The sequence below is a fragment of the Sinocyclocheilus anshuiensis genome, unplaced genomic scaffold (assembly GCF_001515605.1).
Source record: "Sinocyclocheilus anshuiensis isolate Anshui unplaced genomic scaffold, SAMN03320099.WGS_v1.1 scaffold1893, whole genome shotgun sequence".
Lineage (NCBI taxonomy): Eukaryota > Metazoa > Chordata > Actinopteri > Cypriniformes > Cyprinidae > Sinocyclocheilus > Sinocyclocheilus anshuiensis.
Genome location: NW_015539822.1, coordinates 561,935 through 578,275, shown reverse-complemented (window position 1 = coordinate 578,275; position 16,341 = coordinate 561,935). Strand labels below are relative to the sequence as shown.

General features: G+C 42.4%; 1 protein-coding gene across 1 annotated transcript in view; it reads right to left on the bottom strand.

The window, feature by feature from the left end:
• LOC107684183 (dynein, cytoplasmic 1, heavy chain 1) overlaps positions 1-16,341 on the bottom strand; it is a 61,374-nt gene extending 45,033 nt beyond the window's left edge. Inside the window, exons 1-12 of the mRNA XM_016480396.1 lie at positions 15,987-16,341; positions 13,703-13,790; positions 13,356-13,529; positions 13,018-13,273; positions 11,229-11,415; positions 10,886-11,157; positions 8,956-9,183; positions 5,935-7,011; positions 2,527-2,706; positions 2,297-2,446; positions 2,067-2,213; positions 195-358 (exon numbers count right to left, since the gene is read on the bottom strand). Coding sequence (XP_016335882.1) covers positions 195-358; positions 2,067-2,213; positions 2,297-2,446; positions 2,527-2,706; positions 5,935-7,011; positions 8,956-9,183; positions 10,886-11,157; positions 11,229-11,415; positions 13,018-13,273; positions 13,356-13,529; positions 13,703-13,790; positions 15,987-16,239 — 3,176 coding nt within the window. The 5' untranslated portion in view covers positions 16,240-16,341. The remainder of the gene's footprint in view (positions 1-194; positions 359-2,066; positions 2,214-2,296; positions 2,447-2,526; positions 2,707-5,934; positions 7,012-8,955; positions 9,184-10,885; positions 11,158-11,228; positions 11,416-13,017; positions 13,274-13,355; positions 13,530-13,702; positions 13,791-15,986) is intronic.

Genomic DNA, 16,341 nt, shown 5'->3' with positions numbered 1-16,341 from the left:
TAATTGCTTTTATGTAAAGCACTTTGAATTACCATTGTGCATGAAATGTGCTATATAAATAAACTTGCCTTGCAGCTCAAACATTAATAGATTACGATGAATTCTGTGATTGTTAGTTGGTTTGTGTCTCTTTAAAACATTAATTCTGCTTGATAAAATGCAAGAAACGCTTTTGAAAGCAACAGGTTCATAACAGAGACGCTTGTAAAGGCACTACCTTGACGTACTGCTCCACCTCGGACACGATCTCCTTCACTGCATTATAAGCTTCTTCCAGCGCAGACGGACCATCAGGCATCCTGGTCAGAGCGTTCCTGTAGAACTTCTCCTCTTCTGATAACTCGTAGTGAACGCCGACCTGCGTGAAGAGCGAACGTTAAAGAGACAGTCCAAACCTTCATGAGGTTCTTTCTTCTGTGCAACACAAAAGAAGATATTTTAAAGAATGTTAATAACCAAACAGTTGCTGGTAGCCACTGACTTTGAAAGTATGCCACAGAATACTGTGGAAGTCAATGGCTACCAGCAACTGTTTGGTTACTAGGACTGGGAATCACGATTCGATTCTGACTCAAGCATTCGATTTGATTCAATGTCCAAATTGATTCGATTCAATATTGATTACTTTGGATATAACAGGTACAGTACATACCAAATTTTCCTCAAGGAAAGAAAATCTCAACTAATGCTCAGTCGGCACTACATTACTATAATACTGAAGGCACAAGAGGTCAAAAAGGTGACATAGTTGGGAATATGACCCTCGTAGGGGGGTCTGGGGGGTCTTTCTATTTGCAAATTTTAATGTTCACATTAGAGTGCGCATACTAATCAACAAACGCCATCTGTTCACTGCAGAGGAAACAGAAGCTGCATCTGAAGTGGCATTAGATGTATTTACACAAACTGTTTAATGAAGCTGAGCTGCCATAAATGCATTTACACCACAAAATTTCAAATGCATAAATAATTATAACATATATTTTTGAACATACAAGTTAAAAATGTTGGGAAAAATGCAATACTTTTAAATATGAAACCAAACCACCAGTAGATGACGGTAAATGACTGTTTTAATGAGCGAGTCATTAGTCATTCATTCAAACGGCTGATTCATTCAGAAACGAGGCAAGTGACTACGGTCTTTATGAATGGGTTACGGAATCATTGACTCACTTGATTTGTTCAAAAACTTGGATTCATTCAGTATCGAAACACCGCTGTGTTGCTCGGAGACACAAAACAGTTCTGCTGTGGCTTTGATTGAAACTTTGTCAGCGAACTTGAGCAAAAACAGTCAATATTGTATTACAGATTGCAAACTTTGTGTCTGTTTACCTCACAATAAAGAACTTTTATTTTAGAAGAAAGACGACATGTTTACATGCAGATGCAGATTAATTCAAAAATGCCAAATATCGGCCCGATCAATCGGTTGACCTCTATACCTGACTAACGAGTTTATGGTCACGGTTTACAAGCCGTTATATTGACATCTTTCCGTGGTTGAAACACTGATTGAGCGATTACATTTGACAGGATACGGATTTCAGTAAATTGTACACTTTATTTTAATTTACCTTCAGATGTTTATTCATGTTTATTTTGTGCTGTAACTTGTATTAAAGCAGAGGAGATGACCAGATCTGCCGCTTCTGGACTGAGGCGCTACAGCGATCGGTCACTCCACATTAAACAGCGGCAAAACAGCATTTATTGTTTGAATTTAAATAAAATTGTAAGACTCTGAGACTTTGTTTCATATCAACAGTAACAAAGCTTATTGCGATTTATTGGATGGGGGGGTGCGCTATAATGTTCCGTTCATTAACTGTAAACAGGCTAGACTAATCAATTATTGGGATTTAAGAATCAATATCATTTCATAAAAATAAAAATCAATTACAATCGAGAAATCAGTGGGGGGGGGGTTTATCCAGCTCTATTGGTTACTAACAAGCTTACCATACAGGTTTGGAACAGCAGAATGATCATTTTTGGGTGAACTGTCCCTTTAAAAGGAGCTGAAAACTGAAGACGAACGCAGAGCAAACAAACATACAGACCTGATATCTCTGACTCTGGATTCTGGGTAGAGACAGAATGACCATCTTCCAAGCAAACATCTCCTGGTAAAGCCTGTAGCGGCAGTCTTCGATCGGCGGGTTCAGATAGATCACCTGGTTCGTGATCCTCAATTCATGGATGACATTCTGTTTGGACGAAGAAAACGTTTCAGTGTGAAGTTACGAATCCTCAATGCACACAGGCTCAAAACTACAGGACGACGTCTTGCCTTAATCTTGGGATCTCCTCCGGGCTTGTGACTAACTTGAGGAGCCTCGGTGTCCATGTCCACATCAGCCTTGTCCTCCATCTGTCCCATGAGAACCTGCGTCCAGGCTTTGAGTCCGGCCTGCAGACGCACCCCGAGGATGCGCTCGATCTACGGAGGAAACACGATCACATCTGATCAAACACCACTCTCTCCGGACAGACTCTGCGCTTCTGTCCAGCTGGACTCACCTCGATGTCCAGTTTATTGACCCAGATGGGCAGGTTGGAGTACGAGTGCAGGTTCAGGTCGTCCACAGCCTTCTGGATGCGGCTGAGGATCTCCGTGAACATCTTATTCTCGTACATGCAGGTTTCCAGCGAGCGCACCTCCAGATCAATCTTCTCCTCGAGCAGAAGAAGATCATCCACCTAAGAGCGGAATACACACAAACCAACATGACATTCACATCTCTTTTCATCCGGACTGTAAACACTACACATCTACACTACCAACCGAATCATGGACACACACCACTGAATTGATGTTTCTTAACCATTTCGATGGGCTGACACCGATTATTAGTTCCAATTAAGCTTTTATCAGTAGCTTCTCTCATTATCAGTTACTGGTAAGCGTTCTGCTCCCAGCCACTGCAAACTGATTTAAGTAACGACAAAAACACAGCAAGCTGGTGAATCAAATAAGCATAAAAAATTCTGAAGAAATGTACAAAAATGAGCATGACAATAATCATGATTAACCGTTTAACCATTATCGTGCAGCCCTACTCGTGAAAATCTGTCTATCCAAAGCTTGGTCAATTTCTTTTAGTAAGTAACAAGAAAATTCCCACCGTTTTGATGACTATCGTTCAATAATGCAAGTAATATAGGACCCTATGAAATCGGTTTTATTTTTTCCCAAATTCTGTTTTTTCCGTTTAAATTTTTCTGGACTCCTTTCTAGTGGTTAAATTGAATTTTATTAATTGCATGTCTAATATACGTTTCATGAATTTAGTTAATAAATTAACATCAGTTTATTAAAAGCTTAACAAAAATTACATGTGTAGGGCCCTACGAAATGTTTTATTTTTTCACACCTTATGGTTGTTACCAAATTCTGCTTTAGCACGTCTAATTATTTGAATGCATAAATTTTTTTTTTATTTATTCTTACAAGTCTTATGAAATTCTGTGCTGTTTATTTAAATTTTTCTGGTTATCAAATTAATGATTTTTTGGCCAATAAATGGGATTTTCTAGTCAAATTAAAACATGGAAGAAATCGTGTGATTCCTTAAATTAAGTTATATTAATTTTTCAACAGTAGTAGCAGTATTACTTGCATTCTACTGAATTATAGTAATATATTTCTGCCACAATGTTTTCAAGTTAAACCGAACTTTTATTTTAACGGGTTGCATACTTTTACATTTCTGTGTGTATATGATATGAGGATAGTTTTACTCAAATGAAACGGTCAAATACTCATGAAGTGACTCTCAGAGCAGTTCTGGAGATGTTGTTCATGTATTTATGACCTCATTTAGTGCCGCTGAAATCACCGCGAGCGTCACACATGCTTCAGTACATGTGTAGTAAACAAAACCGCGCGTCTGCGCCATTCATTCACACACAGACATGCTGTAATTTTTACAGATACTAGTCCATATCATGATTTAATTGAAGTGTAATGACGTACTTTTGATTAATTCATCCAAACTTTGACAAATTCTGTGATATAACTGTAAATTCTGTTTTTATGACTGGATTCCGTCCATGTTTTCGCATCGCAGAAATCATAGAGCCCTAATATTATAAAACGGATAGTTCCGGTGCTTGATTCTGATCGGCTGAGCCGCGTTCGAAGCTGTTGTAAATGACTCTACAAAGTAACATACACCTTTGTTTACGTTTGTCTGTTGCTCGGCAACCACTTTGTTGCAACCACAACTGTTTCTGAGGAGCTACATTGTTTGGTGGAAGAATACTGTTTTTATTAATATCATTACACTTTATTTGCTCTGTTTTATTCTGTGGAACCTTACTACGTATATGGAATAACCGTTTTATAAAAGCAATAAGCCCCGTGAAGCTTAAACCACGGCTTCACGGGGCTTATTGCTTTAATAAAGAATGTGTGTGTGTCCAGTCATCTGACTGGTGCTCTAGTTTAACTGGTCTTGAGCTGGTCGACCTTTTCTTGGAAGTTGAAGACGTTTTCGGCCAGACGCTGGACGTACGGGTCGAGTTTGTAGGACTCCCAGACCAGAGAGATGCCCTCGGTGACGAGCGCCTGCACCTCCTTCTTCAGGCCGGCCACCAGCAGCGAGATGGACATCCTCTCCTCCACCTTCTCGCAGGTGCGCTCGTAGGTGCGGACGCTCTCAATGAGCGAGATGGCGAAGGGATACAGCTGATTGGCCTGATGGGCTTTGTTGACGATGGCCAGCGGCACGCGGAAGCTCAGCCACTTCAGGTTGCGCACCTCTTTGGAGAGCGTGATGATCTCGGGCAGGAAGTTGACCTTGAGCTTGAGCACGGTGCCGGTGCGTCCACGGGCGCGCGTGTTCTCGATGGTGAAGATGCGGCCCGACACGCCCAGGTTGCGCTGCTGCACCTTCTTTGCCCAGTCGTCGAAGATCTCCTGCGTGTTGAGCTTGGCGCGGAAGCTGTCGCCGTCCTGCTTGAGCTTAAGACCCTCCACATGGTTTTCCCAGCCCTTCCCGAGGACATCTTCCACGCGCTTCATGTAGGCCGTCAGCTGCCGGTCGATCTGCTTGGCCCAGATGATGGAGCCGGAGACGGGAGGCAGGTCTCGCACGTGGCTCATCTTGCACGACTGGCTCTGAGGATACTGCACCTTGAACTTGTCGTGCAGAGCCTCGATGTCGTCTTTGACGCGCTGGATGAGCTGCGTCTGGTACTCTCGGATGGCTCCGCGGATGTGCGGCCGCACGAACAGGGCGTTGAAGCGGGAGAAGATGCGGAACATCTCGTTGGCGTTCTTGGCGGTGCCCAGCTGGTCTCGCAGGCGTGCTGTGATGCGTGTCTCCACGCGGTCGATGCGCTCGTCGTAGCGCTTCATGGCCGCTTCCCAGGCCTCCACTCCCTCCTTCGAGACGTCCAGTCCGTCCACTTCCTTCACGTTTTCGTAGGCCAGATTGACTTCCTCGATGGCGTTGACGTCTGCGGCATCGAAGAGCACCTCGGCCACCTTCATATCGTCGGGCTCGGCCGTCTTTCCCTGAGCATGCTGGGACACGGCGGACACCTGGAGAGAGGAGTTCCGGTGCTTGATTCTGATCGGCTGAGCCGCGTTCGAAGCTGTTGTAAATGACTCTACAAAGTAACATACACCTTTGTTTACGTTTGTCTGTTGCTCGGCAACCACTTTGTTGCAACCACAACTGTTTCTGAGGAGCTACATTGTTTGGTGGAAGAATACTGTTTTTATTAATATCATTACACTTTATTTGCTCTGTTTTATTCTGTGGAACCTTACTACGTATATGGAATAACCGTTTTATAAAAGCAATAAGCCCCGTGAAGCTTAAACCACGGCTTCACGGGGCTTATTGCTTTAATAAAGAATGTGTGTGTGTCCAGTCATCTGACTGGTGCTCTAGTTTAACTGGTCTTGAGCTGGTCGACCTTTTCTTGGAAGTTGAAGACGGTTTCGGCCAGACGCTGGACGTACGGGTCGAGTTTGTAGGACTCCCAGACCAGAGAGATGCCCTCGGTGACGAGCGCCTGCACCTCCTTCTTCAGGCCAGCCACCAGCAGCGAGATGGACATCCTCTCCTCCACCTTCTCGCAGGTGCGCTCGTAGGTGCGGACGCTCTCGATGAGCGAGATGGCGAAGGGATACAGCTGATTGGCCTGATGGGCTTTGTTGACGATGGCCAGCGGCACGCGGAAGCTCAGCCACTTCAGGTTGCGCACCTCTTTGGAGAGCGTGATGATCTCGGGCAGGAAGTTGACCTTGAGCTTGAGCACGGTGCCGGTGCGTCCGCGGGCGCGCGTGTTCTCGATGGTGAAGATGCGGCCCGACACGCCCAGGTTGCGCTGCTGCACCTTCTTTGCCCAGTCGTCGAAGATCTCCTGCGTGTTGAGCTTGGCGCGGAAGCTGTCGCCGTCCTGCTTGAGCTTCAGACCCTCCACGTGGTTTTCCCAGCCCTTCCCGAGGACGTCTTCCACGCGCTTCATGTAGGCCGTCAGCTGCCGGTCGATCTGCTTGGCCCAGATGATGGAGCCGGAGACGGGAGGCAGGTCTCGCACGTGGCTCATCTTGCACGACTGGCTCTGAGGATACTGCACCTTGAACTTGTCGTGCAGAGCCTCGATGTCGTCTTTGACGCGCTGGATGAGCTGCGTCTGGTACTCTCGGATGGCTCCGCGGATGTGCGGCCGCACGAACAGGGCGTTGAAGCGGGAGAAGATGCGGAACATCTCGTTGGCGTTCTTGGCGGTGCCCAGCTGGTCTCGCAGGCGTGCTGTGATGCGTGTCTCCACGCGGTCGATGCGCTCGTCGTAGCGCTTCATGGCCGCTTCCCAGGCCTCCACTCCCTCCTTCGAGACATCCAGTCCGTCCACTTCCTTCACGTTTTCGTAGGCCAGATTGACTTCCTCGATGGCGTTGACGTCTGCGGCATCGAAGAGCACCTCGGCCACCTTCATATCGTCGGGCTCGGCCGTCTTTCCCTGAGCATGCTGGGACACGGCGGACACCTGGAGAGAGGCAAACACTTTATTAGCTTTTGCTTTACACAGCTCTGTGGAATACTCGAATCTGATTGGTCAGTCACCACATTCCAAGTTGTTATTGTTGATAACAATAACAGGGTAAATATCACAGGCTCATCCAGGTAACTGCAGTCGGCGCTATCCACTTGGAAGCTTTATGTTTGGTTGGCTAATAATAAAATATTAGAACTCAATTCAATATTATGTGTACAACTAGATTAAAAAAAAGACAAACTTTAGGTTGGCTTGAGAAAGCCTAGCCTAGCCTGAAAGTTTAAAGCAGTTGTAAAAGCCTGAAGTTTGAAAATTTAGATAGATTAGATAAATGTTGATCACATGTTTCTAGCATGATTAGCATGTTTCTAGCATGATTAGCATGTTGTTAATAATAATAAATAATAATAATAATAATGCTCTAGGAGGAGTAGCGTTCAGAAATTTAGTCTAAGAAGAATAATAATAAAAAGCTTAAGTAGCAGATCTCAAGCCAACCTAATTATGTAATTATATCATCCTGGTATCACGGACTCGCACTTTCTCTTTCATACAAATGCAGCTGCTGCCATTTTGCGACAATTGTTTTGTACACTGTAACGGATTATTAAATAACAAAAAACTGGTCGGATTTTGAAAAGTTTCATCTTAAATCAATATCTTTTATCGCCATAATTGTTTATGTGGTGAAATGCCGTGTAATAAGTAGTAGGACTTATCTCTTAATGTCGGTCTAGTTTGAACTTGCTGCTTGCTAACAACCGCCTTCTTCACGGAAGCTTTGCGTTTAGATATTTCTGATTAGATATTTAGCTGGATGTACATTATCCCTTACATATATATCCAGACTTCTACACTCTTGACACAACTCAAGCTGATTTTTGTGCATGTACAATTGGAATCTGATTATATTTAACAAGTACGAATGACAAAAAAAACACATGAAATACAATTTTTACAAATATGTTTCAAGATACATTCATCTATGGTTTGAAATTTAAATTCTGTGCCTCATAAGTCGTAATAATAAAGCGCAAAGACAACATGTCGTTATGTTGTAAGAACATCTGTAACGCAAACTCTGTAGCTGTTGTTTTTTTTAATGTCAGCATACCAATGCAACATCACTGCCACAGAAATCAATGAAGATATTGTAAACTGGATCTGAAGAGTTGCTGTCAATCACTTAAATTTCCAACAGGATGCACAAATAACCAGATTTGGACTGACAGTGTGAATGTAGCTTTAAAGACTCTTAAATCCAAATTTGAGGTTTGTCTCTTCTGTTCACGTCTCTAGCTGGTAATGATCATATCTGTGTCCCTGCAGCACAAAAGCAGTCATAAGTCGCTGGGGTAATATATTCAGTGGCATAATATGGTCTTTAAAATGACAGTAATATCGCTTATCGCAATTATTTCTGGGGCAATATATCGCACAACAAAAAGTTGTTATCGTGACAGGCCTAGTTCCATGAAGATATTTTGTAAATTTCCTACCGTGCATATATCAAAACTTAATTTTTGATTAGTAATATGCATTGCTAAGAACTTAATTTGAACAACTTTAAAGATGATTTTCTCAATATTTAGATTTTTTTGCACCCTCAGATTCCAGATTTTCAAATAGTTGTATCTCAGCCAAATATTGTGCTATCCTAACAAACCATACATCAATGGAAAGATTATTTATTCAGCTTTCAGATGATGTATAAATCTCAATTTCAAAAAAATGTACCCTTATGACTGGTTTTGTGGTCCAAGGTCACATATTAATATGAACTAAAATGTCATGATAGACCATGTCATGTCACTCCTGTCTGTTGTCAATCTGAGGCTTGTCAGGAAACACTTAATCTTTGACTGGTCAACAGAATGACAGATCAGAACTTCACAGCATCAGAATAATCACATCCAGAAGGCGTCAGAGTCATACCTGAGGTCTGAGCACACGAACGATGACGGCTCTCAGCTGCTCGTGTTGCCGTCTGAAGCGCCGCATGTGGTCCAAGCGGGCCTGGAGCTTCCGGTGGGCCGGACTGAGACGCCACACCATCTTCAGGTTCTCCTCCCTCTTCCTCTTCACAATGTCCCTCAGGAGCACCTGCAGCTTCTCGTACTCGTCCTCCCACGTCTGGAAGACCTCGAAACACGCCACCATCACCTGCGGAGGAAGAAGAGCGTGAGGCGTGAGCTGCAGAGCATCGCTGCGGGAGGAGAGAGTAGGGCTGGGTATCGTTTGGGTTTTTATGATACCGGATACAAATCGATACTTTTAAAACGCTACTGGTGCCTAAAACGATACTTAAAAAAAAAAAAAATGTTTTTAGAGATGAATGATATTACATTTTTCCTAATATCCGATATTTTTCAACTAATTTTGGCCAATAGCCGATGCAGATACCGATATATATTTCCCTTTGTTTTGAAACACCAAGTCTCTCCTGTGCAGAAATTATTTAAAAAAAAATATCACAATCTCACGATATGATGATATCGCGATATCAAGTCCACAATACGATATTTATTGCGATATTTATAAAAAAAAGACAAATGAAGAATTGGAAAAAAATGAGAATTTTGTACATTTTAAAGTTAGATTCTTCTATCTAATGCACTTTGAGAGCTCAAAATTAAGAGCTCCAACCCATGTTTCTTAACTAAGAAACTTAAGTCAGAAAAAAGTCAGTGAATTGACTTGTACCTGAACTTTAATGGGGACTCAACCCTTTTTATTTGTGATATACTGTCTCAGTCTAAATTACATTCACACTGGGGTTTGAGGAAGCCAAACAAATTAGAATTTAATAATAATAATAACAACAATGACAGTAGTAGCCATATATTGTAAAACAATTGCACTGTAAAATAAATGAAAATTAATATTTCATAGGTTTATTATTTTTGCTTTACACTACAGTAGGGAAATTACAATACTTCTTTCCTAATTTCTACACTTGAAAGAGATATTTTGAATTTGGACTGCATTTAAACCGCTAGCTGTCAGCAATTCATACTGCACTTTAAGCTTTTATTTTGACGGAAACGGCAGCAGAGCTTTTATTTTGAAGCAAAGCTCCAGCTTCAGTGAAAACATCCTCACAAAAACACGTCTCACTACAAATCTAATGAAATGCTGTAATCATCTGCTGCGAAAATAAAGCATAACTGGTGTCTGTTGTGTTCCCAAACGCACACTAAACTCCCAGCACATGAAATAAAGGAGTGGACTGCATTCATTCAGTGTGAACGGAGCTGTTCTGAGACGCGGAAAACACCGGATCACGAGCTGATCGTCTGAACCAAGTGCGTGCTTCACTTTGAAACACGCAACAAAAACAGACTTGATGAAGGGATTGAGCATATTGTGCTTTCGGTTTTAGTTCGTTTGTCAGATACTGTGCCAAAGCATAATGGCCCAAACACAACTTTAAATACATTTTATGTTAGAATAAGAAGTTTAAATATATTTTTAAAACTACACTTTTTGCCCGGAAGACCTATCATTTCATATCGTCATGTGACCACGATAATATCGTTACATCCCTAATAAATATTATTAAAGTTATTTTGTAATGAGTAAAAGAAAGCCTTGAAAATAACTATAATAAAATCAAACTCTTCTTTTTTTTTTCTAGACAGATGCAGTTGAAACCGTAACATTTTATTTGTGGATTTAACATTCCTAGATGGTCTAAAGCAGTGGTCTCAAACTCGATTCCTAGAGGGCCACAGGTGATGATGCTTCTTACGTCCGTTTTGGAGAACCAGAGGACAACTGCTTTAATCGATCGCTCAAGGAATTTAAGCGGCACTGAAATCCGTGTTCTGATTTGGTTCTAGTACATACAGGTCTTATGTCGTACCTTCTCAAACTCCTCGTACGCCACGTGCATGAGCTTGCGAGTGCCCAGCACTTTGAGCAGCTGAGAGCTCAGGTCTCTGGAGATGGCCTCCACCAGACGCAGCGCACGCTGGATGGGGTACTTGGTGTTCCGGATCTTGCGCAGGTGATTGAAGATGGCCACCAGCGCCTGACGGATCTTGTCGAGCTCAGTGGCTGACAGGAGATCGTTGAGGGGAAAGTCCTTCATCAGAGGGTTGTAGTCGTTCACCGTCTCCACAGCCTGCTTCAGGCCTGAGAGAAACACACCAGAGCGTTCACAAGCGTGCAGCATCATGGAGATGGCTCTCGGACAGACGGCTCACCTGTGTCGGTGTCGAAGCTGACCGTGGCGTGGAAGCGTTTGCCGTGTTTGAGGATGTCGAGCGTCAGCAGCACCTCCGGACTCTCCCTCTTCTCCTGGATGCGGTTCAGGGCTCGCTCCAGGTTCAGCCAGAAGCTGATCTCCTGCAGAGCCGTTCCAGACGCAGGGTCTCGGTCCAGTTTAGTCACCTGAAAGAAACGGCAGACAGACCTGAAATCCTGATCCACTGTAGGCCTGCGCCAGATATACCAGTAAAAAACACTGCAAATGAGCTTGACACGGTAAGATAATCATCAGGGCTAAGAAATTAATTTTTTGAAATGGAACAATTCATCGAACCTTTAGACAAAATCTAAATGAAAACAGAAATAAGACATGCATGCGTTTTATGTTTTGTATCATATTTGCTGCATCAGGCTTTTATGGCTCACACAGTCTGATAATTTGGAGAAAAAACAGCTCAATTTTCAAAATAGGAAAAAATACGCAATTTGGTGGAGATGCTGATATTTATGTGACCCTGCAGCACAAAAGCAGTCTTAAGTCGCTGGGGTATATTTGTAGCAATAGCCAACAATACATTGTATGGGTCAAAATTATCAATTTCTCTTTTATGCCAAAAATCATTAGGATATTAAGTAAAGATCATGTTCCATGAAGATATTTTGAACATTTCCTACCGTAAATATATCAAAACTTAATTTTTGATTAGTAATATGCATTGCTAAGAACTTCATTTGGACAACTTTAAAGATGATTTTCTCAATATTTAGATTTTTTTGCACCCTCAGATTCCAGATTTTCAAATAGTTGTATCTCAGTCAAATATTGTCCTATCATAACAAACCATACATCAATGGAAAGCTTATTTATTCAGCTTTCAGATGATTTCACAAAATTGACCCTTATGACTGGTTTTGTGCTCCAGTCACATATAGCCAAAAAGACGAAATCTTCTTAACAGCGTTTATAATAGTCAAGTCACCTTTATTTATATAGCGCTTTTAACAATACAGATTGTGTCAAAGCAGCTTTACAATATTAAATAGGAAAATAGTGTCAATAATGCTAAAGGACAATAGTAAACACTCAATTTTCAGTTAAAAGCAGTTCATCATTAATAGCAGACTACTTGCATAAAATGATAAAGGTGTCAGTTATCACTCTATATCTCCCAATATTGCAATGTAATGTTTCTGCATGTCGTTCTGATGTGTAAGCTGCTCATTAAGCCTTTGTTTAGATTTCCATTTGACTGTCATTAATGCTGTAAAAGACCACCTCAGCAACAGATCTGCGGGTTTCTTCACCCAGAAAAAAAGATGCGGTAAATTAAACTGAAAAGTGATTTGATGCATTAATTCTTAAGCTTGTGAATCATGTTTTCCTCCATATTGTGTGGCCCTTTTGTGGTGAAAGCTGGAACTATCAGCAAACCATATCAGTGTTTTTGTAGAGCTGCACCAACACATTAAACAACAAAATAACGCAGTTCTTGTTCACACGACACGTCACTGATGCTACATTAATTTCATTTTCTGATATAAAGCAGCAGCAGCTTGTGTAAATTAGCTAAAACATGCATTTCCCAGTGTTGTCTAGGCGCTTCTACGAGACAATGTGAAGATAATGAGATAAAAAGCTACTTGAATCGTGTTGTAGTTACATTTTCAAGTTGACTAGTTAAAAATCGAGACTGTCAAATGTTCTGAAAAAACTGAGATGTTAATTTTTGGCCACATCGCCTATGTAACAGTACAGGGTCATCTGAAGGTCAGCGAGTCTCAAACCTTCTGTATCTCCCGGATCCAGCGGTTGACTCCAGACTGCAGCTGGTTCAGGAAGCTGGGATCCTCCACTTTATCCCCGAAGTCTGTGACCTTGGGCTTCTCTGCGCGCTCGTAGCACTGCTTGGCCACGTTGGTGATGATGGGGTGGATGAGCAGGCTGATCTCGGGGATCTCGATGTTCTGCTGCAGGTGCAGTAAGCCCATCTCCAGCTCCGCGATCTTCTTCTCCACCGAAGGGGCCATCTTATCTCCATCCCTGCGCAGACACACAGACACGATGAGGCACGGCTTGTGCGCGTGTGTGTGTGTGAGGATGAGACGCGTTACGCTCTCGTTACCTGTCGGCTTTGCCAGACTCTCGGATGTAGGATTTGAAGTACGGAGACACAGCATTGCTGATGAAGGAGTGCAGCGTCTCATACGGAGAGTCTTCGCTCAGAGTCAGAACTCGCACCTGAGTGGAGATGGGTTTGTCCGCATCAATCACTCCGGTCCGCTTGATCAGGGCCAGGCTGAAAGATCACGGTTCTCATCAGAACACGTCACATACAGTGCTGGCAGAAATCATTAGAACGCTAGTATTTCCAGCAGCTAAGTCACTTATTTCTATCTTTTGCTGTAGTGTGTCAGTAGGAAATATCAGTTTGCAGATCAGAATAATCAGCTCACGGTCTGAACTCGTTACCTGTTTGATTTGAGCCCGTAGTGGATGTCGATGCTGATGCTGTAGGAAATGCACTCGCGCTCCTCCTCGCCTTCATCACCAACATCCTCTGCAGAACAACAACAAACAACCAGCCGTTTGTGATAAATCAGCTAATCTTTATTTCACCATCTGATGTGAACCCAGCAGAAGACAAGAAGATGAGCATGTGATGATAAATATAATCAGCTGCTGGTGTTTATGTGTTATTGCCTGGAGTCTGAACACAAACACAACAGCACTACAGTAACGACAACAACACACTCACACTAAAAACAGCATTGCTTGTGTCTTCGTTGTCATGGCTGTAAATCACTGTAATGATCATAACTGTTTTTCATACAAAAAGGCCCAAAAACCATAGTTATATTTTTGCCATGGTATTGAGGTGCTATACATCATCCAAACTGTTGCCATAGTTTACATCACATAATACTAACAGACTAACATGACTAAGCATCTTGTGTTCGTGAGCAATGACACAAGGACTTTTCATTCTGATGGCACTGATGTGTTCACTGACATGAATATTTACTTTTGAGAGACAAACTAAAGATTTTGAGTAAGTTTCAGGCTTTTGCAGGTGTGTGGTGCTGTCTGTACAAATTGTTTTGAGAAATGCACATACTTCTTTGCAAATATTCTCAACATGAATTTATGAATTTAATTGACAATGTTAATCAGAATCCACTCACTGCTCAGAGTTTTGTTCAGTGCGGAGTTATGCAATCCTCTCATTATAACAAACAAAGTGTAGACACGACGGAAATAAGAGATGCATTGATTATAATAGAGCTTTGTGAGTTCGGGATGAACTAAGATATTAAATGACTATTAAGGGAGTTTGCAAATGTGATATTGATTTAATACAACAGTTAAATAAACAATAAGATAATATTAAATGACTACAAAACTATTGCCTGATTTTGCTCCGTTTCGTCAACTAAAATAGTTTCGAACAAAGTCACAGAAGCTGAGCCGTTCATAAAGAGTCACTTGCTTCGTTCCCGAATGAATCAGCTGTTCGAACGAATCAATTGAATGAATGATTCAGTGGTAATAAAGTGACTTGCCGCCACCTACTGGCAGCTTTAGTTTAATTTTTAAAGCATAATTCAGTTATTCAAATCATGTAATATTTATATACTCAATTTTATATTTAAAACATTAATCTCAACATGAATTTAATTGCCCTCATGCCACCTCCGAGCCTCACTAAACGTCTGTAAATATACCTACATGACACTTTTGTCGTCTTCTGTAGTGCAAATGAATTTCGTTAATACTGATTTTATTTGATCGCCAACATATTCTTCTTACTCTAGTGTTTTAATTAGAAAATTTGCAAAAAGCTAATAATATAATTTTTTTAAAAGATGACATACGTTCAATGAAGCCATTACAAACTTAAACAAATCCCCGTAAATCACTTTGAGCAGTCAAATATCAGCTCGTGATGGGAAGGCTAATTTTTGTTATTGATCAGAAGGTGCTCCTGAATCTTTTGACTGCGCTCCTAATCAAAGTGTTCGTGACGTCACAGGTCTGCAGTGCAGCAAACACGCCCCTCAGCCTCACGGTCTCTGACGTCAACAACATACAAGCAGGGCGGGGCTACACAAACCCTGCGACAATTCTATGCAATAAAATATAACAACATCGATGACAGTCCGAGCAAAACCACACCCAAACACTGCGTGCGTGTCATCCTGAGCTTAATCCCACATGCAGCTGCACGCGACACGCGATAAAACGCATCTTTTCAATGTTAATCTGAGGTTTTGTGCTTATTATCCGCGACGGCGACACGGGAAACTTCTATTTTAGAAACAACATACAAACTACCTGACAGTGACAATCTCAAGTACAGATTACATAACGCTACTTTATTCAAAGCTAAACGTGTGTCTAATGGGAGTTTAGATATCATTTTGCGTGACCTTATAAGTTAGCCGTACTGAAAGCAACAACAGAGTTTACCTCAGATCTTGAAAATAAATTAAAGCAGATATATACGTTAAAACTGTGAACTCGATGCTAACTAACAAGTGTATTCCATAACAGAGCTGGTATCAGTCACTCAGTATGTACATTTAATAATGCTAAAAAGGTTTAATATTTATGAATTAGATCATAAACATCCATTTCGTTGAGGCTCCGCCCACACGCGCTTCTGATTGGCTGTGATATTTGATCGATTGTGTCGCGTCGCGTTCGTCGTTAGGACACGGTGTTTTCATGTGCGTTTAACGGACGGAGTTGTCACCTTTCAGCGCGCTCCGCTCCACCAGGATCGAGTGAATCTGAGGATCCGAGAGGAACTTCCTCATCTGCTCCAGCGCGCTCTTCTCCTCCAGCGCGGTCTCTAGAGAAGCGGGAGCGTCGCCGCCATCTTCCAGCAGCAGCGGCACCAGCTTTCGGAAGTGTTTCTGCAGAACCGACGCGTCCGCTACCGTCTGCACGGCGGCAGAGACCTCCATCCCGCCGCCGCCGTCCTCTCCTCCGCCACCGTCAGACATTTCCCGCCGCGATGAAGCGCAAAGAGCCGAAGACGGAGCTGTGAGAGAGACCCGCTGTATCACGGACTCTGACACTTCACCGGAATGACCAGCGCCCCGCTC